The sequence below is a fragment of the Diospyros lotus genome, chromosome 1, assembly GCF_014633365.1.
Source record: "Diospyros lotus cultivar Yz01 chromosome 1, ASM1463336v1, whole genome shotgun sequence".
In the NCBI taxonomy this organism is placed as follows: Eukaryota; Viridiplantae; Streptophyta; class Magnoliopsida; order Ericales; family Ebenaceae; genus Diospyros; species Diospyros lotus.
The window spans coordinates 51,601,084-51,626,325 of NC_068338.1; the positions used below are offsets into that span (position 1 = coordinate 51,601,084).

General features: G+C 36.1%; 2 protein-coding genes across 2 annotated transcripts; one reads left to right on the forward strand and one right to left on the reverse strand.

The window, feature by feature from the left end:
- The first annotated feature begins 233 nt into the window (after window positions 1-233).
- On the forward strand, window positions 234-4,130 carry LOC127796665 (uncharacterized). Its single transcript, XM_052328930.1, has 2 exons — window positions 234-829; window positions 3,245-4,130. The coding sequence occupies exons 1-2, from the start codon at window positions 333-335 to the stop codon at window positions 3,885-3,887; spliced, it is 1,140 nt and encodes a 379-aa protein (XP_052184890.1). The 5' UTR covers window positions 234-332; the 3' UTR covers window positions 3,888-4,130.
- A 1,770-nt stretch (window positions 4,131-5,900) lies between these two features.
- LOC127796658 (alanine--tRNA ligase) lies at window positions 5,901-23,400 on the reverse strand. The gene is made up of 23 exons (XM_052328917.1): window positions 22,934-23,400; window positions 22,215-22,453; window positions 21,388-21,528; window positions 18,880-19,026; window positions 18,447-18,599; window positions 17,882-18,011; window positions 15,778-15,874; window positions 15,449-15,569; window positions 14,481-14,540; window positions 13,141-13,191; window positions 12,958-13,053; window positions 12,608-12,709; window positions 9,753-9,875; window positions 9,507-9,650; window positions 9,332-9,403; window positions 9,164-9,239; window positions 8,949-9,091; window positions 8,710-8,818; window positions 8,449-8,636; window positions 7,480-7,569; window positions 7,194-7,376; window positions 6,913-7,092; window positions 5,901-6,200 (listed from the first exon to the last, which is right to left on the reverse strand). The coding sequence occupies exons 1-23, from the start codon at window positions 23,283-23,285 to the stop codon at window positions 6,129-6,131; spliced, it is 3,069 nt and encodes a 1,022-aa protein (XP_052184877.1). The 5' UTR covers window positions 23,286-23,400; the 3' UTR covers window positions 5,901-6,128.
- Between the last annotated feature and the right edge of the window lie 1,842 nt (window positions 23,401-25,242).

Consider the following 25,242-nt stretch of genomic DNA (forward strand, 5'->3'; position numbering starts at 1 on the left):
TATTACTTATATTGTTCAAAGTTCATATGTATTATATACTAAATTTATGTGTTTTACTTAAATAAATCCGAAATCAAATTTAAAATGAGATTTAAATATAAAATAAAAAAAATAGTTATTTAATATAAGTAAATTAACGAGTCTCAATTGTGATGGGCTCCGGTCAAGTGGGCTGCTGGGCTGGGCTGGCAGGGCAGAGTATTTGCTAGGGCTGCGACTGAATCGATCAAAATGGATTTGAGAAGCACGCAGAAGAATTGGCTTCCATTTTCAGGTCGCTTCTGAGAAGCGGGGAATTGCAGGGGAAGAGAGAGAGAGAGAGAGAGAGAGAGATGGAAGAGGCGAAGGCGTTACAGCAGCAGCAGCAGCAGCTAATGTTGCAGCAGCAGCAACAACAGCAGCTTCTGCTGCTTCAGCAATTCCAACAGCAACATAAGCAACAGCAACAAGCGGCTATCTCTCGGTTTCCTTCCAATATTGACGCTCATCTGCGACCTCCCGGCCTTCAGCACCGATCCCCAATCAACATCCAACAACAACAACAGCAGCAGCAGCTTCAGCGGCAACAGAGCTCGAATCCTAACCCTAACCCTAATCCTAATCCTGTCCTTAATCAACAACAGCAGCAGCAGCAGCAACAGCAGCAACAACAACAGCAAAACCCTACGTCAATTCCGCAGATGCCGCATCACAAGGCAATTCGACCCCCAGCAGCGGCGCCACTGGCGGGAAATCAGGTGGAGCTCCAGATGGCTTACCAGGATGCCTGGCGGGTCTGCCATCCGGACTTCAAACGCCCTTTCTCTTCCCTTGAAGACGCTTGCGAGAGGTCCCCATCTCTCTCTCTCTCTCTCTCTCGTGCTTCTTTTTCCTTCTATAATTACATTTCTGTTGTTGAGATTATTGAATGTGCTGGACGATTGCCAAGGTTTTGGAAGTGTGATAGGTATAAAGGGTTTCATTCATGCCTTGCACGGCGCCGCCCCCCCCCCCCGGTCCTCTCTTTCTAAGAGAAGAACCGCCTTAAGGGCAAACCTCATAAAACAGAATCAATGCCTGGTTAGGCCAACTGTAAGTACCTTTATATGAAGGCTCATATAAGTCTTCCAGAATACAAATTCAAGACTCAATATTGAATGAGCTGTCCTCCCTCAACCACCGGAAGGGGGAAACTGGAATGGTTCCCTACGAAGCCCAATGTTCTGAACCCTCAAAAGCGTTACTTTTTTCGTCCTTCCAAAAAGATTAGATCCTGCAAAAGGGAACAAATTGTCAGGTCCTGTGAATAGAGCATTTTGGGGACTCCAGGGCAAACTACTCTTCCCCATGGAAAATCTCAGCAACCAAATGGGCGACGCACCTTATTCCAACCACCACAACCAGTTCATGGACCTGGCCTTCTAATACCCGAAGCACCACATACCATAACAATACACCTCATTCCAACCTGCAGAATGAAATTTCACTTGTTGACCCAGACCTCCCTCAAAAAGTCCCATAACTCATTGGGAGAAAGCTACCAAGGATTAATAGTAGACATCATTTCATAGTTGGGCATAATAGAAAGGACCCTTTATGTAAGTCTCCCTTTTTGAGATAAATATTGCATTATCCAATAGATAAAGGGTTGTCCTTTTCATGTTTTAGTTTTTACTTTTGAGTTTTGAATTCATTTTCAGTTTTGTGTTTTGATTGTCTGCTATGAGATTGCTGAAATTTTGAGTTTGTGATGAAAACAACCAAAACAATTTTTTGTTATTTTGAGTTTTCTTTATAATTTTTTTTATTTTCAAAATGTGTTTTTGAAAATATGAAAGTAAACAAGTTTTCACTTTTTTGAAAAACTGAAAATGGTCTGAAAATAACCAAAAGAATAGGGCCTGCCTAAGCTTCTTCTCAAACTTTTCTATCCACCCATCTGGAATCTACTTGGATTTTACTGGTGTGCTGTGGAAATGCACTCACATCTACTTCATAAGGGCCAATTAACAAAAGCCCAGGAACAAAATTATTTTCTAAGAGTAGTCGCACACATTTTTCTCTGGAACAGTGTCAAGGAACTGTTTACAACTATCAAAAGTGTGCTGGGGCTGAGAAATACCTCTCAGTCACCTCTCTTACCCTCAATTATTCTTTTTGCTTTTGAATAGTTTATGCCATAAACATCAGAATTGCAATAGGATCTAAAGTATTAGAAGAAAACCTTGGCTGTAAGTTGGGCAGCCACTACATCAAAGAAGGATGCATCCCTAGCATTCTTTGCCTAGGTCACACATCCACTGGACCAAAGCCCAGAGAACTTTGCTGCTTCCAGCCTGTGCATTGTGTTTTCACATCAACAGCAAAAAGAATAATTGTCCTTCTATCTAGAATTTCTCAAGTGATGATGATGGCCACCTTTTGCAGAGTTGTTTTGCCAAGGTTGTCTTGTTTATGAGACACAATTTAATTTAGGTCTGTAATGGAGTGTTCTAAATTCACTTTCTATAGTAGCACATTCTCACAATTGCTTATGGACTTTGAGCTTCATTTTATGCAGCAAAGATCAAGCGCAGACAAGTCAACTCACCCTCACATTTAAAACCTAACACACTCAGTCATATGCCTAGTAGGCAGTTTGGAAATGGTGGTACACACCCACAAGAAAATTGTACAGAGTAACTGATGGAAATGTTGGTACGTTACCACAAGTGGGAGGCATTTCTCTAGGTGCACATGAATCATAAATGTGCTGTCATTTACTTATTCAAAAAGAATTGCTTAGTTGCTTCCAGATAATGTCTTTTTACAGATTTCTTTTTGAAATGAGTTTGTTGTTGTTATTGTCTTCTTCTTTGGAAGATATGTTTTGTTGTTATGTCTTAATAAATAGCTATTTGTAATTTTTTTTTCCCTTCACTAAGATAATGAAGTTTGATTTGCCATACAAACTGGCAATTATGGTAATGTTTGTTCAATCTTTAGATTTTCCTTAAAATCTCTATGCATCCATACTAAACATAGTTCAGGGTTCACTAGTGGCTAATATGTTATCTAGTGCAACAGTTTAGCTTACTAAAAGCAAGAATGGCTACTCATAGGCAAATATCTCAGTGTTTGACTCCTCTTGGACCTATATTGTTTACATAATTGATGGAAATGTGAAAGTGAATTGCCCTTTGTTTTTGTTCATGTTATAGGGATGTTTTAGAATTGACATTTTAGCATTCTTAATTTTAGGACTTGGCAAAAATAAATCCTGCAGGTTACTACCTTATCATGTGGTGGCAGATTATGAAGCTGAGGAAGATGATAGGATTCTTGATTCTGACACAACAGGTCAAATGCTGTCTCGCTCGCAGCAGTGGGACCACAATATTGCTGCTAAAGTTGCAGAGTTTACAGCCACTTTTGAGAAACAGGCTCTAGCCTTCAACATAATCTCCAAAAAGCGTGCTCTTGGAGAATTCAGATCAGAGGAGAGATTGATGATTGAGCAAGCTCTCCTACAAGAGGAGAGACGAGCGATGTTTGAACTGAGGTCAGAAATGGAGTCAAGAGAGAAGGCTGGTCGAGAGGCTCACGAGGCCAAGATGCGGATGGCGGCCATGGTTCACGCAGAACACGCTCGAGCCGAGTCGCAAGCTCATGAAGTTCTAGCTCGTGCCCCTATTCGAGCAAATGCCCTTGGGTCTCAGGGCAGTGATCTTGCCGTTGGTCATGATGCCGGGGAGCAGGAACAGGTAGCTAATGCTGATGGAATGAGCAATGGATGGGGAAACAATGCACAGAGAGACGACAAAGAGCCATCTGAGGATTTCTTGAACGATGAGGAGACGGAGAATGGAGAAACAAGCATGCAACATGAGTGGCGTGAAGTGGGAGAGTTCGATTTGAATACAAGGTAAAAAAAGCACTTGGTTCTGTTGGTGGAATGCGGCGGAGCCTCAACCAGATGGATGATGCCTGGTTGGTTGGTTGGTTGGCAACTTTGAGGCTGTCTATTATTTGTACATGACCGAGGAAATACACCCTGCCTGCCTCGCATTTGCATTTGCATTTGTCTTCCAGGGGAGAGAAAACTGCTATAAATTGTTATTTATTGCTGTGATATTCGATATATTGAGTTTTATCATCATTCGTCCTGGACACATACAACGCCCAACTTTGGATTGTTGTTTTATTTTTCCTTATTTCCCCCCTTAAATACTGCTAAAAAAATATTTAAAATAAATGTTATCTGGGCCAAGTTATTTCACAAGTATTACTTGGCTTAATACATAGGAATAAGAAATGTGGCTTTTAGTCCCTTAATTAAAATATTGTTATATTTTATTCTTCAACCATTTATTTTTACTCCTTTTTAGTCTTTCAGTTAATTAAGAGTTAAAAGGTTGAATTAATAGAGAACAAAAATTTATTATGCGTCAGACTAATTTTTTTTTATTTTAAATGCACGTAAGGTCTTTAAATTATTGAAAAGTATAATTCTTTGGCTCTCATCTAAAATTTTAATATATTTCATTCTCAGCTATTTGTTTTTGTTTTCTTAATTTTTTATTTAATTAAAAATTAATGATTAAATTAATAGTGATAAGTAAGATAAAATTTTTATAATACGAGATTAATTTAAACAATCATGTTTCTTCTACCATTATTTACATACTTAAATTGTCAATATATTGTATAAAATCACATTTTTTTTTTTAAAAGAATCAAACTTTGTACAATTACCAAATTTATCATACAAAACTTTGGGTTAACTGAAGAAGTGAAGGGCACAGGAACAAATAGTTAAGATAAAAAATATCAAAATTTTAGTTGAGTTGTTAAAGGTCACATTTTTTTAATAATTTAAGAACCTTTTATATGTTTAACCTAAAAAAAATAATCTAACGTGTAATTAATATTTCATCTTATGTGTCATAATTAATTTAGAAGTCAACTCTCAATTAATTAAAAAACTAAAGAGAACGAAAATAAATAGTTAAAAAATAAAATATGACAACATTTTAGTTAAAAAATTAAAAAAATATATTTTTTAATAATTCAGAGAATACTATATCTATTAATCCATATTACTTTGCTTAAACCTTTGATATCATGTCTCCACAGGCGGTGTCAATACTTTGGTTGAGGCAAAAATCGAATGACAACAACACTATCTTTCTAAATTTACAGGTTAATTATATCAATAATCACTCAATTTTACATTTTATTATTATTTGGTCATTAAATTTTAAAATATTATTCATTACTCACTGATATTACTGATATTTCAAATATGTTACTAGTTAATCACTGAATTTTAAAATATTACCTGTTAGTTACTAATATTTCAAAAATGTTTCTCTGAACTTAAAGTTCAATAACTAATGAGTGATGAGTGAAACAAATTTAAAATATTAATGAGTAGCAAGTAACATTTTAAAATTCAGTGACTAATAAATAACATTTTAAAGTTCAATAACTAAACAATAACATAATTTAAAATTAAATGATTATTGATGTAATTAACTATTAATTACCTCTAAATTTACCTCTGATCACTACCAATTTGAGTACATGGAATGAAATACGTTAATGACGGCCCCCATAAGCAGCAGATTCAGTTGCCCCCACACTGGTAGTCACTTGCTGAACTGCATCCACGATAACTTCATGAAAACCAAGCCAATTAATTACATGATGTGATGTGGCTTTAATTTAGATAATTATTGCTACACATGTTTATAGAATAATTTTTTTGTCCATCAGAGCACTAAGACCATGGGAAAGGGAGAGTGCAACATGTATTACTTAAAGACACAATAACCACATCTTTCAATGACGGGGAAAAGAAATACATTCAAGGAGTGTTCTAGCATTTTAAGACTTGAGTGAGAAACCAACATTTTCAGGAAAAAGTTACAAAGGGAGGGGAAAAGAATGCAAAGACACACTTTACCATTCAACTTAAATATTCCTTTTCACTTCAAAGACAAGAATGTGTTTGTGGTCACTACAGAAGAAACAGTGTGCTTTTCTATAGCATCATGTGTTTGTGTTGTTTCATTTAAATTAGTATAAAAAATCAGAAAGTTGGCAGTGAATCATGATCACCATGCTTCTGCCTGTGCACACTGCATCATCAAGCTATTATAGTGTTTTCAGCTCAATTTCATTGCTGCAAATGATGTTGCCACCTCCATCGCATCCTCTAGTTGTGATATATCAGTCCCCTGAAATCATATATCCAAAACGGTTAAAAGAGAGATGTTATTGTTTTTAATAAATTGCATGGAGATTCACTACGCAAAGGATGAAGCAACCCTTTTCTACTTAGAAATCACCAAAGACAGATGATGAAGGAATTGCACATGAGAAACCGCCGCCTAAAGGTATGTCATCATGTACAAAGTTATTGCAACCTATATAAATGTTATGCCACAAAAAGAGAGTGGAAGGGTGTAACACAGTGGAAACAAAGTTGGTATCTTCTAACACAAAGAAAAGATCGCAACCCACACAAAGGGCCCTGCGTTTTAAATAAGTTTCAAAGCCAAAAACAGAAGATCATAATAACATCAAGGCCCCTACGATTCTAATAATAATAGTCAACTGATGAATGCCCATTCAAGAAACCTAGAATTGCTCAAGTCAAAGATTTCAGTCTAGAATTTCACTCTTCTAATAATAATAGTCAACTGACGAATGCCCATTCAAGAAACCTAGAATTGCTCAAGTCCAAGATTTCAGTGAGTTTTTATTGGCTAAACTGACAATGAGCAATAAAACCTTTACCTTCATCACTCTTTGTTTCGTAGTTCACTTGATTAACACAAGGTCAATAATAAATAGAGGCTGTATTGCACAAGTTAAGAGTTTTAATGCATAAAATCTATAGTGTAATGTAACATGGGTAAAATTAGCAGCCATGGGAAAATTGCTAACCTGGCCCTGCGCAAGACCACCCTTGCCTCCACCACCCTTTCCTTTAAGGGGCTTTAGAGCAGCAACCAGCCACTCCAACACCTTTAGTTGCTTACTTTTATCTCCCTTCTCCGGTACCCCAGCACAAACCAAAGCCTTGTTTGCGGTTTCATCAATGCTGAAAACCATGACTGCTATCCCCTGCAATACACCAAAGATGTAAACTTCATACAGACAGACATACAAACAATCAGGAAAAGAATACAAGTTGTATCAGCCTCAGGACAGAAACTGGTAAAAACCTTTTGTTCCATGACTTTGACAACTGCTTCACGGATTGCAGCAGTGTCTGAACCAACGTTAATATGTGATATACAGAAAGCCCTTCCATCAGAAGCAGCACGTTCTGCTGTCTCAATTGCATGCTTGACAGCTTTCTGTATGTTCTCTTCGGCAATCTTCTTTTTTGCTTTTATAACTTGATTCTAGTGAAATAATAATTTCAGAATCAATTACCATGAAAACAAAAACAGCACGATATTAATACAACTATAGTGAGGTAAATTCCAGTTTAGCATCGATAAGTACCTGAAGGACAGATATTTTGGCTTTCAGATCAGCTTTCATGGCTGCTGGGATAGCAGCAGATTCCACACGACCATTCAAAGAAGTTACTTTCTAGGAAGATGAAAGTAAAATCAGCCAACCATATTCAATGAAACAGAATCACGTACTTCATTAAAGCATTCATGAAACATATAGCAGGCAAGATAACAGTTGCAAATGCATTTAAGGTATGTGGATATGCTTTCTGGTAAAAAACAAAACAGTTTGCTAACAAACATGTCCTTCCTGAGTACTTGAAAGAAAAATGTTCGAACTGGTTGACTGGAATGGAATCAAGCATGTTAATCCAATAATTATATGGATAAAGATTGATCTAGGAGCTAGAAATTTAGTATGGTATTGACAAACCATTTTTAACTCAATAGCAGACGCATTTAAGGTACATGGATATGCTTTCTGGTCAAAACCAAAACAGTTGCTAGTAAACATGTCCTTCCAAGTATTTGAAAGAAGAATGTTGGAACTGGTTGAGTTGAAAGGTAACAAGCATGCTAATCCAAACAATATATGAGAATTAATAAAGATTGGTCTAGCAGAAATAAAGAATGAAAAACTGGAAAAGTGAAATTGCAAAATTTATACAATTATGGAAAACTGGGTAAACATAACTGCAAAATTTATGCTGAAGGACATGGGTAAAAAGAGGTTAGTGCAAAAGTTTAAAGGTGAAAGGACTAGGCAAAGGAGCCAACACAAAATAAAATGACTCCATTGATTTCAAGCAACACCATAGCTTCAGGAAGATAAAAAATGCAACTAAAATTAGGACCAGAAGACAGGATCATACCTGAAGGTCATGTGCAAGAAGCAAGGGTAATAAACAAATAATAAAAATTGAATCCCAAGTAACAAAGCAGAACAGTATTTCAAAAATTCATTTGCACAAAATAAAATAATATTTGGATCTGGTGTAAAGTAAAAATCAAGAACCTGTTCCAGCAAGCTTCCTTCTATTTTTGATGCCTCCTTTACTTCCTGATGCAGCGAGGAAGCCAGTTCCAGGGATTTAAAAGCAAGATCTGTTGTAACAGCAGTTACTCTACGGATCCCTTTAGCAATTCCCTCCTCAGACAAGAGAGCAAACGCCTTAGCTTCCCGTGTGTTTGAAATATGAGTCCCTAAATATCAACACATTAATCTTAATACTTAATGAAAGGACTACATAATGAGCACAGGAATTATGAGACAAACCTCCACAGAGTTCAGCAGAAACAGATAGCCAATCATTATTTTCTGGGTCAGACAAGAGATCCTCCACTTTTCTTCCAATTGACACAACCCTAACTGGGTCAGGATAGACCTACATCAGAAAAAAAAAGAAAAAAAAAAAGATACTCAAATCATTAAGAAGACCAACTACGATTCTCATGAGTTGATCATGTGCCACAAAGAACTTCAAAGGATTATGATGATAGAATGAAATGGTTTACTTCTCCAAATACTGCTCGCAAACCATTTATGCTCTTGGCATCAGCCAGATTTGCCTCCTTTGCAAACACATCCAGTTCAGCTTTGATTTGCTCATTCACAATGGATTCAATTTTTCTTAAATCATCAGGTTTCACAGGCTTGCCTGCTCAAATTTCAGAGTGATTAAAAAATGATTGTGCATTAAAAAATAAATAAAAAGAAGCACAGAACTTACCATGTGAAAAGTCAAATCTTAATTTCTCAGGAAGAACAATGGATCCTTTTTGATCAACGTGATTGCCAAGAACTTCCTACATTCATGACAAAAAGCTTCAAGACTAAAAGTAAAAAAAGCTAAAGAAATATAAATATTAGAAGCTACAACGGGAATTTTGGAAATTACCCTTAGTGCAAAATTCAACATGTGTGTACAGGTATGATTAGGAGCAATCAGCTTGCGTCTGTCATAGTCAACCTGTTCAAGTCATAAAACATTACTGCTGACAGTGTCCAAGAAATAAAAGAAGACATTTTGATTTATGTATTCCTATAAAACCAGGTATAAAAAAAGGATTTACCTTACATATCACTTTATCGCCTACCAAAAACTTGCCTGTTTTCCCAGTAAATGATCCAATGTGAACTACAAATCCTCCATATGTTTGTACATTACAAACTTGAAATGATCCAAAAGGGCCCTCAAGTGATCCAGTATCAAATATCTACCACCCAAAGAAATTTACATGATGCAAATCAGATCCAGCAACAAAGAGAAAAACCTATTCTTGTAGGCCCACAAATTATTTGGTAAAAGGGCTTCTTACCTGCCCACCTTGCTCTGCATAGAAACTTGTACTTTCCAGAATAACACCAACTTCATCATGACCCACAGCCCTTTCCAAGAATTCCCTTCCTGTATAAATAGCTTTTATCACGCTTTCATGGTCCTGAAATCACAGGTGGAGAATAAATCATAAATAAGAGATTAAACAAAACCCGCGAGACTAATAATCACCATCCCTTTCAAGTTTCAATTGACTATTGCGTAAACTTACCACTTACATGAATTTGGAAAAATATACTTATTGAAGCACATGCAATAACCCTTTTTGAGGAGTTATACAGAATTGAGAAATACATAAAAAGAGAAAAGAGTTGTGTTTCATGGTAATTCAAAGTAACAGGATGAATTTCGCCAATTTCCTTGAAGATCATAATATATTACACAAATCTATTGATAAAATTAACATTAAATAAATTTAACTCACACCCTTAAAACTTTGGCTATTGAATTGGATCAAACACTCTCTCTGCCTCATATCTTCTTTTATTGTTTTGAGAGAGGGTTGAGGCTGCCAACAAGGTTCACAAGTTCACTAAGTTAATCTCCTCAAGGATTCTGAGGGGTGTGCTTGTGATGTTCAGAGGGATCTCAATGGATTACATTTTTCATTTCTTGGGTGGTGAAAAGGATTCAGAGTCCAATCAATAGTGAAATGCCTTCTGAAGATTTTGCTCTGAAGTGGCAGAAGGGGATGGCCATATTCCACAGTCCTGATTCAGACTGATAGTAGTCTGATACTCTGAAGGAGTTTGATCCACAGAGGAGACTATGAGATTCAGGAGGTTGCCAATCCTTTGGGAAAATAACAGAGATCTCATATGGAGGTGAATGCCTCCAAAATGAGTGTTTGCACTATTTATTTGTTCAGGCTTCATATATTATCGTTGTTATTATTATTATTATTATTATTATTTTTTTTTTGGGGGGGGGGGGGGGGGGCGTGAGGTTGAGAACGTTGAAATGTCGGAAAGGAGCCAGAAGGGCAGTGAGAATGTTAAGGGGCCGGGAATGCAGTGAGTGCTAATCTTGAGTCAAGCAAATATATGGTAGAAAGCTATTCTTGCTGCTTTCTAATCTTGGAGATGTTATTTGCAGTGTTCCAAAACACATTAGGCGCTAGTCGGGTGCCTAGATGGGGGCCTAACGCCTAGGAAAAATGTTTTTTTTTTTTTTTAATTTTAACTTCTTGATGTTATTTTAAAATAAATCAAAGTTGGAAATACAAGTGAAATAATGAAATTAAGGCTAAGAAAACAAACTGTTAAATTAGTTCTAAGTTCAAGAAGGCAGATGCAGCAATAATACAACATAAACAATATCCGAAAAATCTAACTATCAAATTGCACTTCTTCCTCTCCATATTCATCCAACACACAATCTTCATCGAATTAAAAATCAAATTTATTGATTTCTTCCTCATCTTCTTCTTCTTATTGAAAATCATATTCATGAAACTCTCTCACCCTATAACTTCTTCGAGGTTGAAGCATCTTGTCTGCTCTAGATACTTCACCACCCACTTACCAAGTGAGCCCTGTACCAGGCTCAACTTCTTCATCATCTCCTCCATTAACGATCCATCCTTGTGTATTGTAACTTTCTACTTGCTGCAAGCAACAAGGAGGAAGATGGCTTGCTGCTTGCAAGGATGAAGATGGCGCAACAAGCAACTGGAGGAAGATGGCCATACGTACTGGAGGAAGAAGAGCGAGAATCAGTAGGTAGAGAATGGCCCGATCGACGGTGAGAGAGAGAGAGAGAGAGAGAAACGACGAGATCGGCGGTGAGAGAGACAAAAACGACGAGATCGGCGGCGGCAACAAGTCTGATGAGAGAAAGTGAACGGGAAAGCGAGAGAGAATGAGAAAGCAATGAGAGAGAGTAACGACGAGAGAGAGAACGAGAAAGTGAACGATAATCGGCCCAGGCCGCACCCTACCTGGGCGGGTAGGCGCTGCATGGGCCGACTAGGCACCGATCGAGCTCAATTAATCGGTCCCAGTGCCTAGGGGTGTCAATTAGGGCTTAATCACAGTGGCTAGCACCTAGGCAGCGTTTTAGAACACTGGTTATTTGAGATCCTTGACCTAACTTTGATCCATTTGAGCAGCTCATACAATTTGATATGCATAGACCTATCTTCAAAGTCCCTTCTTTCTATTTAACTAAATAACAAGGCGTTTTATTGTTTTCTCAAATTTCTTTCAATTTTTCAGGTTATTCTATTGGTTAGGATGATTTAACAATTCTGCCCCCCCAAAAAAAAAAACAGGATCGAAAAAACACATCTTCCAGAAAATAAAACATAATTAACATTTAGTATCTCCCAATGCCTCAAGAAATGCGTGGAAACATAAAAGCCATCTTTTTGTAGGTACACCATAGCAAATAGCCAAAATTTTGCTCCATTCAGAAAACCAACCAGAAACCCCCTCCAAACAGGTTGAAATTTAAGTATATAGGCCATTTATAGTCTACAAATGTCAGTTCATGCTTTATTCAGTAGCACCGGTTTAAATAAAATACAATTCTAACTGCCACAGTTCTACCCTGTTAGTTACACCAGATATCCCCCCCCCCCCCCCCCCCAAAAAAAAAAAAAAAAAAAAACGCAAACAAGGGTAAACAATATACATATTACTAACTACACCTGAAAACAATCTCTTTCATATAATACCATGAGATATGAGATATGAGCTCAATCCTGCAGAATTTAGAAGCTTTTATACATTAATTTCATCATACAAGGTGCAGGTTTTAAGCTTAAACAGAGAGCCTATCAACTATAATGAAACCGATGCAAGTGTGCCCATAAACTTTGACTAGTACACTCACCTGGAACCAGGTAAACTTGAAGCTGTCATTTGTTACAACAACCCCTCTTTTATGCAAAGCTGATGTAGCATCTGCATCCATTAGAATAGTACCACCATCTTGCTGCCAAGAAAATACATTAGCACATATAATGAAATGGGCAAGCACAATGCATTTTCCAAATTTGCAACATTATACTGTGTTTTATGCACATCTACCAATATATTTTCTTCTTTCTGGTACTCCTACTAGATTTTTTTTTTCATTTCTTCATACAACTAGCAGCATCATAAAAGGATGGGAATAACAAACACTTTCAATTATGATCGATGCAACAATGAAACAAACAAGAAAAAGAAAATTGCCAATACCTTATTCTGAGCATTTCTTGATCGCTCCCTGGCTTCATCCATAGCATTATTAAAGCCTTCAATATCAACCACCAAACCTCTTTCTTCTGCCATCAACTGGTAAGAGGAAAAAAAATAGTCATGACATGAATTCATATAGGAAAGGAATGAGAACAAAATGACCAAACAAGGAATTCCCTGCACCTGAGTCAGATCCAAGGGAAAGCCATATGTGTCCCACAAGACAAAAGCATCCTGCAATAAAGACAGCAACGGTGTATTACAGATATTATATTTCTTCATGTTAGATGGACAAGTATGTGAAATTACAAAAAAAATGTCTGTGTGTTGAGGATAAGGGGAATATAGGGCCTTTTATATCACTCAGAAGAAGCAAAAGCCTTGTGACAAAGTAAATTCATTTTCCATATTTATCAGTTGATTTGTTTTGGGTGATTAGGGGCGGAATAGTTAATTAACAGACTAAAGAAAACATTGTTTAACATGAAATGGAAAAAACATAAAAATAAAAACTTGAGAACAAAAAAATTAATACCAATAAACCATTCTTCAGAGGCAAGAAGCTCTTTTAATAATCCTGGATTGCTGAAACTTACAAAGTAAAGTTTCATTGCTTAAATTCATCATCACAACTGTTCTTCATGCTTAAATTTCAGTTTTTACAAGCTTTTCACGACCTCCATTCTAAGGATTAAAAACTTCAATTTTTTGAGAAAAATAAAACAATAAGTACATTAATAAAGAAAATAAATAAATATAACTGATTTTGACTCTCTTAGAGGAAACTACAGAGTAGGATGAGATTAAGCAGGAAAAATAAGTTCAATGCTATTCACAGAGGGACAATAACTTGGTGATTTCACCTTTTTGTTTCATGACATTGACAGATACACATACAAAAATAAACAAGAACCATAGACAAACAATATTAATAAAAGTTCTTATCAGACTACATTTGGCATAGAGTTGCCAGACCAGCTAATAATTAAATCAAATCATGCATACACCGATAAAGAGATGAAAACAAAAAGATTTTTTTTAAACAGTTACACTTTTGCTGATTGAGTTTGTATTTTTCCCTGCTGGCTGCACCCCTTTTAACATCTTTTAAATATCTTATTGAGAATAGGGGGCCAAAAACAACTTAGTATTAACAGAGGCCTAAACACAGAGAAGTGTGTGTGTGAGAGAGAGAGAGAGAGAAAGAGAAGGTAAAAAACTACTTATACCCAATTGAGTAATTTAAATCAAGGTCATTAAGCTAACTTAAGAGAGAGCAAAAAAGAAAAAGAAGATAAAAAACTACTTATACCCAATTGAATAATTTAAATCAACGTCATTAAGCTGCTTTAAGTTAACATGTTTAACTGCCAGACCAGTTCTGCACTTAGAAGTGTGGAAACTATTTGCTCGAGACCAGCTCCAATATTACTGCTTGATAACATCCTTAAATATATGCCATAGAATGCACACAAAGCAGAAAATAAAAATAAAAGAAAGATATGGTCCGTCCCTATACTTGCCTGCCCGCTTAAAATCTTTCCCTGAACATCTTGAGCAGCCCGCTTGAACTTCTCAATTCCCTGAAGAGAAATGGATTGAATCCATCCTGCTTGTTATTTAGAAAGCTTACTAAAATACTTAACATAAAGTACAGAACAAAAAATAACCAGTGCAGCTGAAAATTGCACAGCAAGGCAACCATGAAAAGGAAAAATATTAACCTTTTCACATCAAGTTCAAAACTCTTAAGGAGCATTCCAATCAAGTGAACAAATTTGCAAAGAGAATTTTGAGAAAAACTAATGGATAAAGAAAAAGAGTAAAAGCAATGCTTATCAAAAAGCAATAACAATAAGAACAATACATTTATGCAAGAACAGTTAAATAATGTAGTAATGGAGGAATGTGTTAGGTATCCAACAGTAATTGTAAAATCAATGGATCTTTTCAACATAGACTCCAGAGAAAACATTACTTTGTTGGATGTAAACCCTTAGTGGGACATTATATTGTCCAAGTGTAAGGAAAAAATTGCTCCAAAAATGGAATATAAATTATCATGGATAAGACATAAAAAATGAAACAATAGATGTGAAGAGGTTGGAAGTTAAGAGAGTTGCAATTAAAATTACTTTAGAAGAAGAGACTTCAAAAATTGTAAACACATATGCACCACAAGTTGCATTGGGAGAAAAAATAAAAGAAAATTCCTGAGAGAATTTAGAGGGTTGTTGCAAGGAATCCTTAAAGGAGAAAAAAACATTACAAAAGGTGGATTAAATGGCCATGTGGCTAAAGAAGTGAGCAGGTATGGAGATGTGCATGGATGCTATAGTGTTGGAGAAATAAATAAGAAAAAGGGGAAAATGTCTACAGTTTAACTAGGCTTATCCTGAATAATCAACACCTCCCTCACTACACACAAGTTCTTGGGTCTGGATCATAGAGAATAAAAGCATACTAAATTGTAGACAGAGAACGAGCTTACATTAAGCAATGTCTTCCCAAAACTTGCTTCCTCGGCAGCAATTGTATCCCTAATATGCACCTCATGTTGTTTAAGCTCTGGAAACACATCGCCCATCACTTGAGCCACCACCTTTACAAGCCTGATTTCCATGCAATTGCGAAGGAAACTTAAAATACAGAATTTAGGAAAAAGATATGCAAACTTCAAATGTAACTGGAGCTAGAACATGCATACTTTAACATAAAATTGCACAATCGAATACAAAACTACAACTGAAATATAGTACAAATCTAGAAATGATACAAGCACATCGATTAGAAACAAACAGTGCAAGGTTTTTCTCCTACCCACTGAAGAATCCAGGTTGAGCTTTTAGGACTTCTGTTCCATAACGTACAGCGCGACGTAGAATACGCCTTAGAACATATTCCCGCCCCTCGTTGCCTGTACAGCCAGTAAGACTATGAAGAGACTCCACTTGAAACAGATTCAGAAGAAGGGGGGTGAAGCACACAAAATTAACCATATTAACGAAAAACATGTATCTGCAAGCAAATAAACATGCACGCCACCCATTGCTCCCCTACTGCCATTTTTTTCTACATCTTCACATCATTACCAACCACTTAAGTTTCAATTTTCAAACTTAGCTTAGGTCCATGAATTTCAAAAGATAACGAAAACTTTTGTACAACTTTTAAAGAGTAGACAAATACTATAGGACAACAAAAGATAATGAAATACAGATAGCATTCAAGAAGAAATAAAAGGTCCAAGGGCAATCTACTATTTGCTTCTACTTCTCGGCTAGCACAAAACTTAAACGGCATGGACTTCAAAATTCAAGAGGCATCAGAAAGAAAAACATATTTTACTTGCCAGAAACCTTGTACAGAACTAAATCATCATGAAACAATTTAATAAGAAGCAAGCCCAACCTAAAAATAAATAAATAAAGAAGAAACTGGAACAAGCAATAAACCAAAAAAATTCCATTCAAAGGCAGCAAATAACTGACTGTATTGACGCTTGCTGTGGAACAAACCTCCAATGACTAAGACCCTCAAGGGAGGTATAATAGGACACTCTCCTAAATGGCATGCCATGCCCATGCTCATTCACTCTTAGGGGATTTGAGGCATCCTCCACTTCTTCAGTTTGGGCCATGAACTCAGTTCAGCATCATCTCCCCTGCACTTTCAGCATTCCCCAACAGCCCAATCCAAGAGCTTCAAAGGCCAGTATGGCATCTCCGACCGTCCACTCCACAAAGCATCCATATGCAGGCCTAGTTAGGAGGACTATGGACTTGCTTAAAGTTAAGAGCTACCATGATAGCCTCCTTAAGCACTCCATGCCTTCCTCACAGGACATAATAAATGTGGCTTGGAGTATAGAATTATGATTACATCAAGGCCCTCCTCAACTCAAACCAATTTGAGAGCAAATAAGAAATCCACCAAAAGACTCCAAACAAGGAAGCGTGAAGTCCTGTCCAATATTTGCCACATCTCAAACAAATTATTCAACAATCTATACAGGATTAGTGGAAGAACCATGCTACTTGTGGTAGCTAGGGCATTGAAATATGCAACTCTTTCTCAAACCGAAGAATGAGCCACCTATTACTTGTGAGATCAATACCAAGGCTACCCTATGTTATCCTCCACAAATAAGGAAAAGAAAGCCATTAACAAACAGAGGAAACTACCAACTGCCAACCTTCTATCCTGCCTGCACTAGTTATCTCTCCTTCAGAACACTTCCTCGGCACCCATTACTTCCCAGAGCACCCACCTACTTCGCCCACTCCTATCATCACCCCATCAACAGCCATCAATTACTTGAGAACATATTGAATACTCAATAATTAAATGGGAATTGCAGCATGCTGTGTTCATAATACAATACAAATCTACAAGTGATAAAAGATGGCAAATATCTCTCTTCGTGATGAACTTGAAACAGTATGTGAACCTCTCATATTTTGCATATCTTCACCATCTACTAAGTTCTTGACGGCCATGTTATTGCTTGATCATCTAGAGAAAATATACCAAGACACTCCAATGAAGAGACCAAAAAGCTTAATATGGGCAGCATAGATTCTAAATGCCATCATGTGCATATGGTCCATTTACCTGCATTAACAGAGTCAAGGCCAGCTCTTTCCATTTCGTACAGGCATGCAAATTATTGTCACTGGTTTTGTTCAATTAATGTCTATGGCTCAACTTAAATTAATAATAAAACTTGACTGACCAACAAGCATAAACTAAGTATCCACACAACCCATAAATATCAAAAAAGGATAAAGGAGAGGAAAATACACAATCAATTCCATGTTGTCACCTTTAACAAAACAAGTAAAATCCCCAAAAGCAACAGTGCTACAAATGTATAATCAACAAGTAAAAACACAAAACAAGGTTTCCAACTTTTGCACTCCACCTGGACAAGAACCATCTGCAATGGCAAATGAAAGAGTTCTTATGTGGTCGGCAACAACCCTATATGCCATGTCAACTTTATCTGCATCATCAGGTCCAACTTTTCCAGAATATGCTGGCGCCCCAGTTGCCTATAAGAGAGAAATTTTAAAAATTCATACATATATGTGTACATATCACAATTTAATCTGGAAAGAAACAGAAACAGAACTGCCAATATTATTAAAAATAAAATGGATACTTGATTATCATTATTTGAAAAGAACACGAGAGCATACCTCATGGATAACATGACAATCATCAAAACATAGATAACCCACACAGGGAATGTTAGCATATATAACTACTCTGGTTATTACTATCTTGCACATACCATAAATGAAGTTGTAGAACACTCAAATTTCTGAAGTGCATACTAAATAAATGAGCATTAGCATGCAGTGGAAGAGATTGAACTCTAAAATGTAGTGCAATTGGTGGCATATAAACTGACTCTGCTCAATATAAAGTTAGACCAAAAACAATTAACTTATTTTGCATATAAAAAATATATCACATAATCTTACTTCTTGTATTGCATCAAAGATGGGTAAGAACACATCAGTATCATAATTGCTCATCTTATTCTGGAGAATAGAAGTTAATCGCTCAAAGCCCATGCCAGTGTCAACATGCTTGGCAGGAAGAGGTTTCAGTGAGCCATCACCTTCCCTGTTGAACTGCAAAGAAATGAAACTAAAGTGACACAGTTTGCCAAAGTGATGGTAAAAGTGAGCCGTCCAATACTACCAAAGAAAAAACAAGCAATACCAAAACAAAAGTGTTTTAATCTTGTTCCTAATTAACATTCATTAAAAACTACATATGCATGAAATATAACTAAGGGCATTGAGCACTTATCCATCCAGGTTATGCCAAGGACAATCCCTGTCATATATAGTATGCAAAGATATGGTGCCTTAAGGGGCGAGCAGTTGGAAAAGACTTCTAAAGCTGTACCTGAATAAAGACAAGGTTCCATATCTCAATACATGTAGGATCATCATTGTTAACCAACGATGCAGCATCACGATTCCCAATTCTATCAAAATGTATCTCAGTGCAGGGTCCACAAGGACCAGTATCACCCATCTCCCAAAAGTTATCCTGCTCAGAGTTGTACACATAAAGAAACAGTACACACAACCTTGATCAGCTACGCAACAAAGCACATATAAGAAAAATCAAAAGAAAGCATGGAAAGAAAACCAAAAGGAAAAAAGATAGATTAAAAGGCGAAAACATTGCATTAACAAGAAATGTCAAATATAAACAATATTGTAATTCACAGGTGTTAGAACAATGTAATTATGCCAATAATCTGACAGAATGTCACAGAAGCCCCTGATAGGTGTCAAAAAATAAGATACCAGTACCTAACGACATACTTTGTACAATTGCGGGGGGGTGCACTCAAAACTACAAATATATCATATTATATTTGTGTCTTCCAACAAAAAGATGCAAATGCATAGATGCACATGAAATCCAGTAGCATAATACTGATAAGGATTCCAGCAAAAATAGGTAATAAATAAATAAAGATGATATAAATATATGAAATTCAGCTGCAGTATCATTTTTGCCTTTGGATTTAGTGCAACAATTAAACAGATGCAGTCCCTGTTTTAAAATGAGAACAAATCAAAGAAATGCCACTCTCATTTTTTTGCGAAAGCTTTTATAACACCTAAAGCATGGACCCGGTTGATTTTAGAAGAAACTTGTTAACTGATGATTTTTGAAGAAACTTGCGCATGAGCAACTTGACTACAATTTCAACTTTTTGTTTGTTATTGTATGCACTTGGACTCACAGGGACTCTGGAATCAGTTGGACTCTTCACATTCAAATATCATATGTTTGTCCTACCTTCCTGTCTGGTGATATCACCCTTAAAAACTTATAGAAACCTGCGATGACACAAATGCAAAGTTTAATCACTAGTTCCCAAGATTACAATGTGAAACCCTTTTGGTTTATAAAACAATATGAAATATAAACGGTATAACAAAGTCCACAAGGAAGGACAAGAAAACATTAGTTCAGAAGCTAAGAATATATCCCCTTGGAATGAATCAATGAGAGAACACAAATCCATGTGGGCGTCCTGATCCCGAATGATTAAGTATAAAGTTTAGTTATGTGATTTGTGGGTGTGGGTGTTTTTTTCCCCCGCGGGGGGGGGGGGGGGGACACTACAAAGTTGAGGTAGAACTTTTTCTTTTGTTGGATTAAAGAACATTAACATAGGAATACTATGAAGAACTGTGAAATGGAGAGCATAAGCTCCACATATAATTATCAAGTTCAAAATTAAAAACTGCATATAGAATAGGGCACTCCCATACAGATGATGCTCATGGCAACCCTAACAACAATATCTCTACGGTTTCAGCCTAAAAGAGCTAAAGCTCACCAAAAAACCATATGCAAAATCTATGATAACAGTGAAGTAAGAATATGTCTGCATCTGAGATATACAAGTGGCCGCCAGCAGCCTTTCTGGACTTCTTTTACTTTTCACAGGACTAAATACTAATTGTGGACCAAAAAAAACTCTAACAGAGTGTTTGGGGGAGGATGGAATGGAAAGGGATGGAAGAGGGTTTTCCTCATTTTGGAGAGACGATAGTAATAGAATGGATGAAAAGTGCTTCCATCATCCATCCGTTCTCCAAACCCCAATTTTTTGTCTTCTCTGAACTAGGTGAGAATAGGTGGAATGTAAATGGATGAAAAACTAAATTATCTTTCTAACAATATTGACCTTTATAATTTTTAGAAGTTCAAATTTGCCCTTGACTTTATTATATTCAATCTTTTCATTAAAAGGGTATTAATGGTCATTTGAAGTTTCATTTGTAGTTTAATATCCTTCCATTCCGTCATCTCCATTGCTCTGCCATAAGGAGAAACATTTTCCGTTACTTTCCATCCCCTTCTCACCCAAATAAGGAGAAAATATTTTTCAGGTTACGCCACAAAAACCACAATTAGAAGAACAAAATTAAATTGGAAATATCATATCCATGCAATGTTAATCATTTACCGAATTGAACAGCCCCATTTTTTGCAACGATCCAGTGAAAATGACACAAAAAACAGGGAATAAAAAATGAAAAAAAAAAAAAAGAGAACCTGACTGTGTTCTCCATTTTAGCTTTTTCCCCAATTTTAGGCATCAATAGCTAATTTCCCTTCTGTGTGAAAAAACAAAAAAATAATTGCCATTTGGCAGAAAATCTATAATCGGTTTTCTTGTGAACCTATCATGAATTAAAGAAAACAAACTATGCCATAAAGCAAACAGTAACAAAGGAATAACAATCTTCAAAAAGCTCTCAAATAGCACAAAAATTAGTCATCTTTTTGCAAAATGGAACCTGTTGTTCTTTTGTCAACGTACAAGGAACAAACTAAAAGATATGGGATCATCAGGAAGATAGGACAGGTGAGCAAACATACTTTACAATCAAAAGGTAGGACATGCCCAGGTGGCAAGAACTTCAGCCATATCTCCCTTGCTTCATTATCAGGAGCAAGCCCGGATTTCTCATCGCCGCCAAAATAAGTGGCATAAATACGATCAGCAGGTAAGTTATACACCTATTCAACAACAGCTAAAATCAGAACAACATACTCAGCAGGATGAAAAGACTAACATCAATAGAGTTACAAATTGAGTACAAATCAGTGAATTGAGCATGCTTAAACTTGGGCCAAAATAGATGACACCCAATCAAAATCAAGTTTCAAATGTTAGTCATAACTCTCTCTCTCCCTCTCTCTCTCTCTCTCTCTATATATATATATATATATTTTTTTTTTTTCTTCTTTATCTTTCCTCATAGTTTAAATATATATGACTTTCCCTGTCTTTTTGTGTCAAAATTGGTATTAATTTTCGTAACTTTGATTCACAATTGTCTTCTCTGCTTATGTTTCGCCAAAATATATTTCTTATTTCTTCATTACAATATGCATGCAAAGTCTTGGGAAAAGATCTCTCAGTTTTGATTTTTTTCTTGTACCTCTTCATTCCACCACCAATATTCTTTTTTCTTTCAAACTTTTCCCTTCCATTCTCTTAAACTCTTCATCAATATACCATCCTTTATTGTTTACATAAATGTCATACTAACAAATTGGATGTTACATCCTCTTTAAGTGTGACATTTACCCCATAACATATAAAAAATATATTTTCTTGAATTCAAATTTGTAAGTACGTCCAAAATCACAAGGATTAACAAACTCAAAAGGAGCAGGGTCACGGGAATTCAGTCACTTGCCTTGGTGAGAAGCTCCCAAGCCCATTCGATTGCTTCTCTTTTAAAATAATCCCCAAAAGACCAATTACCAAGCATCTCAAAGAATGTGTGATGATATGTGTCTTTCCCAACGTCATCAAGATCGTTGTGTTTCCCACCAGCTCTGATACACTTCTGAGTGTTGCATGCCCGAGTCAGTTTACCCAGGGGATTGTTTGGATCAACAGTCCCTAAGAAGATAGGCTTGAACTGATTCATACCTGTGACACCGAAACATCACCATCAGACACCAGATTCCAACATACTGCACTAAAATTTAACACAGAAATGCGGCAGTGGATCAAACCGATAATGCTTTGCAAGTAAGCCACTGGTTGTCAGGTAGAAAAGGAAATAACTTTTATTACGCTAGGAAACATTCAAGTGTCGATTTAAAAGCCAACAAGCAGAGTTGAGGGGACAAAATCCTAAGTCATGGTCCCTGCTCCATCCCTCTGTGTTTAGCAAGTTATCCAAAACAGGAGACAAAAACAAACTCACACACGCAGACAGATCAAAAGTGAAAAGCAATCCAGTTTAAGAGCGCTACTTTTTCACCGGAAACATGTTTAACGTTAAGCACCACGAACTGGATATATAGAACATATAAATGCAGAATAGGACAACGAATACATTGTGTGATTGTACTTGCGTGTGTGAGAGAGACATGGGGAGAGAGAGAATATTGAAACGGAACCAACCAGCGTTGGCGAAGAGAAGGGTAGGGTCATTAACAGGAACGACGGGGCTTGATTTCCAGTTGACATGGCCTTTGTCTTCGAAGAAACTGATGAAAGTATCACGGACTCTGCTCGCAGGCCACTCCACCTGCGTCAATTCCTGTTGCTGCGATCCCATGGGGGCCGACGCCAGAGAGTGATGGTAAACCCTACCGAAGGCACCACGAACGGAGCCGAAGTGACGAGAACAAGACGCACAGCGGCGCGGTGGTAGATGACTGACAAGTGTCGGCGATAGGGCAAGAGGCGGAGGAGGCGGCGCTCTGGAGATCGCCAAACGCAGCCGCCAGTGGCTATGGATGGAAACCCTCATCCATTGAAGTCCACCCTTATATGCGAGGAAATTGGCAAGTGCAGTATTTACGCAGAAGGTAAGCGGAGAGCATATATGCGCCGCCTCGCTCTTACTTTTTTTTTTAATTCTCCCGTGGTCTCTCCCAAATGTTTGCAAATCTTCCTCGCTTTTGCCCTATTCCATGAAGTTTGATATAATTATAAAAAGCACCACTATAGTTTCAAAAATTATAATAATTATTCTCGAGATCTAAAATTTGTATCAATTAGTTATTTAAGCGATGAGAATTAAACTTTAGGATCATTATACTTGTGTAGTCTTTCATTACTTGTGTTCTTGATTTTTACAGATAAGTTAAATTACGGATAGATCTTTGGCCTTTACTTAAACTGAGTAACGAATTCGTAATCTACTGATATTAATTTCAATGTATCACTTGCCCGTCACTTAACCTATACCATAGGGTCAATGGCATAAATATATTTTTATTTAAATATCTCTTATTGTATTCTATCTATTATATTTATCTTTTACTCTTCATCGCTCCTATTGTTTCATTTTTTTTTAATGACTGTGGTGATGACAATACTTATTCTTCTTTGATGATGGTAATAGTAATCATAAATATAATATTTAATCTTTTTCTAACTATTGAGTAAAAATAAATTTAGTGATTCATAAAGTGATGAGCACATTGATAATCGTTAATAGTCTAAGATAAAAAAAATAATGAAAGATCCAATCCTCATAGAGCATGGGACATCATTCATTGTAGTTACAATTAAGTTTTGCCAACAAGAAAAGGCAAGGACAATGGTGAAAAAAAAAAGAAATTGAAGATAGATAATAAAATTAGTACATAAGGTAAAGATAGCAACAAGTGTATTTTATTTTAGGATAAAATATATTTATTCTATTTTTAATAATTAAATAATTTTATGAATTGATAATAAATGTATGGTGATTTAAACTATTTATTCGATTAATAAAAATATTTAAATATTTAAAATAATAAATATATTGTATTAAAAAAAAGTGCATTTTTATATTAATTTCTTGACGCTAACCCATGGGCCTATGGGCTTGGGCGAGTGACGATTGCTTTAATTAAGGAAAAAAGAAGGGCTAGTAGAAAGCCGGCTAATTGATTTAATTTGTGTTAATTGTAATTTATTAGGGCAAATCCACTGTGATTAGTCATTAGTCATTTTCTTTGCTTGCCAACTTGCCATGCCATGTTAACTTAAGTTATACGCACTCAGCTCGTATTCAGATTCCGGACAGACTTACTTTAAGTCAATCTTTAGATTCGAATGTTAATTACTGTAATAAAGTATGATAAATGTTATTATATTTTTAGGTCATTTATATTTATTATATTTTATATTTAGTTATAAAATATTTTTATTAGTTTACTATGATTTATTTATAATATATAATAAATAGAAGTGATTTATAATTTAAAATAATATATAATAAATATATATTTTTTGAAAAATAAATTACGTTTAAAATATCAATTAACATTGCCTGGTGTGACTGAGTAATTCCTATCATATACAAAAAAAGAAAAGGCAACAGTAATGGGTGACTTCTTTATTTTTGTGGGCGCAGGGAGCTTTGATTCTAGTAGCATATCTAAAAAATTCAAACATATCAAAAATAGGTAGGCCGGTAGGAATTTATTGAATGAACGACATTCCTTCGTATATTACAGGAGTCTATTGATAAGAAGGGGTCGGGAAAAACTTAAACCCAATTTCTACTTAATATGAGAGCAATTGAAATTCTTGGGAAGTCATATATTTGTGTATTGATAAGACCATTCATTATTTCTTGAAGCTCGATCTCTCCCCCCGAATGAACCATATAGCCAAGAGAAACCATGAATCAAAATATAAGAGCTTGTCCCACCCATGAGTAAATATTTTATAGTAGTCTCGTTAGACTGTACATCTTTTTTGGTATATTCAAC

Excerpts from the sequence above, each read along its gene's own strand:
- LOC127796665 (XM_052328930.1), top strand. The coding sequence starts at position 333 with ATGGAAGAGGCGAAGGCGTTACAGCAGCAGCAGCAGCAGCTAATGTTG. Across the intron at positions 830-3,244 it reads CTTGAAGACGCTTGCGAGAG|GTTACTACCTTATCATGTGG; the intron begins GTCCCCATCTCT and ends TAAATCCTGCAG.
- LOC127796658 (XM_052328917.1), bottom strand. The coding sequence starts at position 23,285 with ATGAGGGTTTCCATCCATAGCCACTGGCGGCTGCGTTTGGCGATCTCC. Across the intron at positions 19,027-21,387 it reads TCCTACCTTTTGATTGTAAA|GATAACTTTTGGGAGATGGG; the intron begins GTATGTTTGCTC and ends AACTCTGAGCAG. Across the intron at positions 9,240-9,331 it reads TGTTGAATTTTGCACTAAGG|GAAGTTCTTGGCAATCACGT; the intron begins GTAATTTCCAAA and ends TCATGAATGTAG.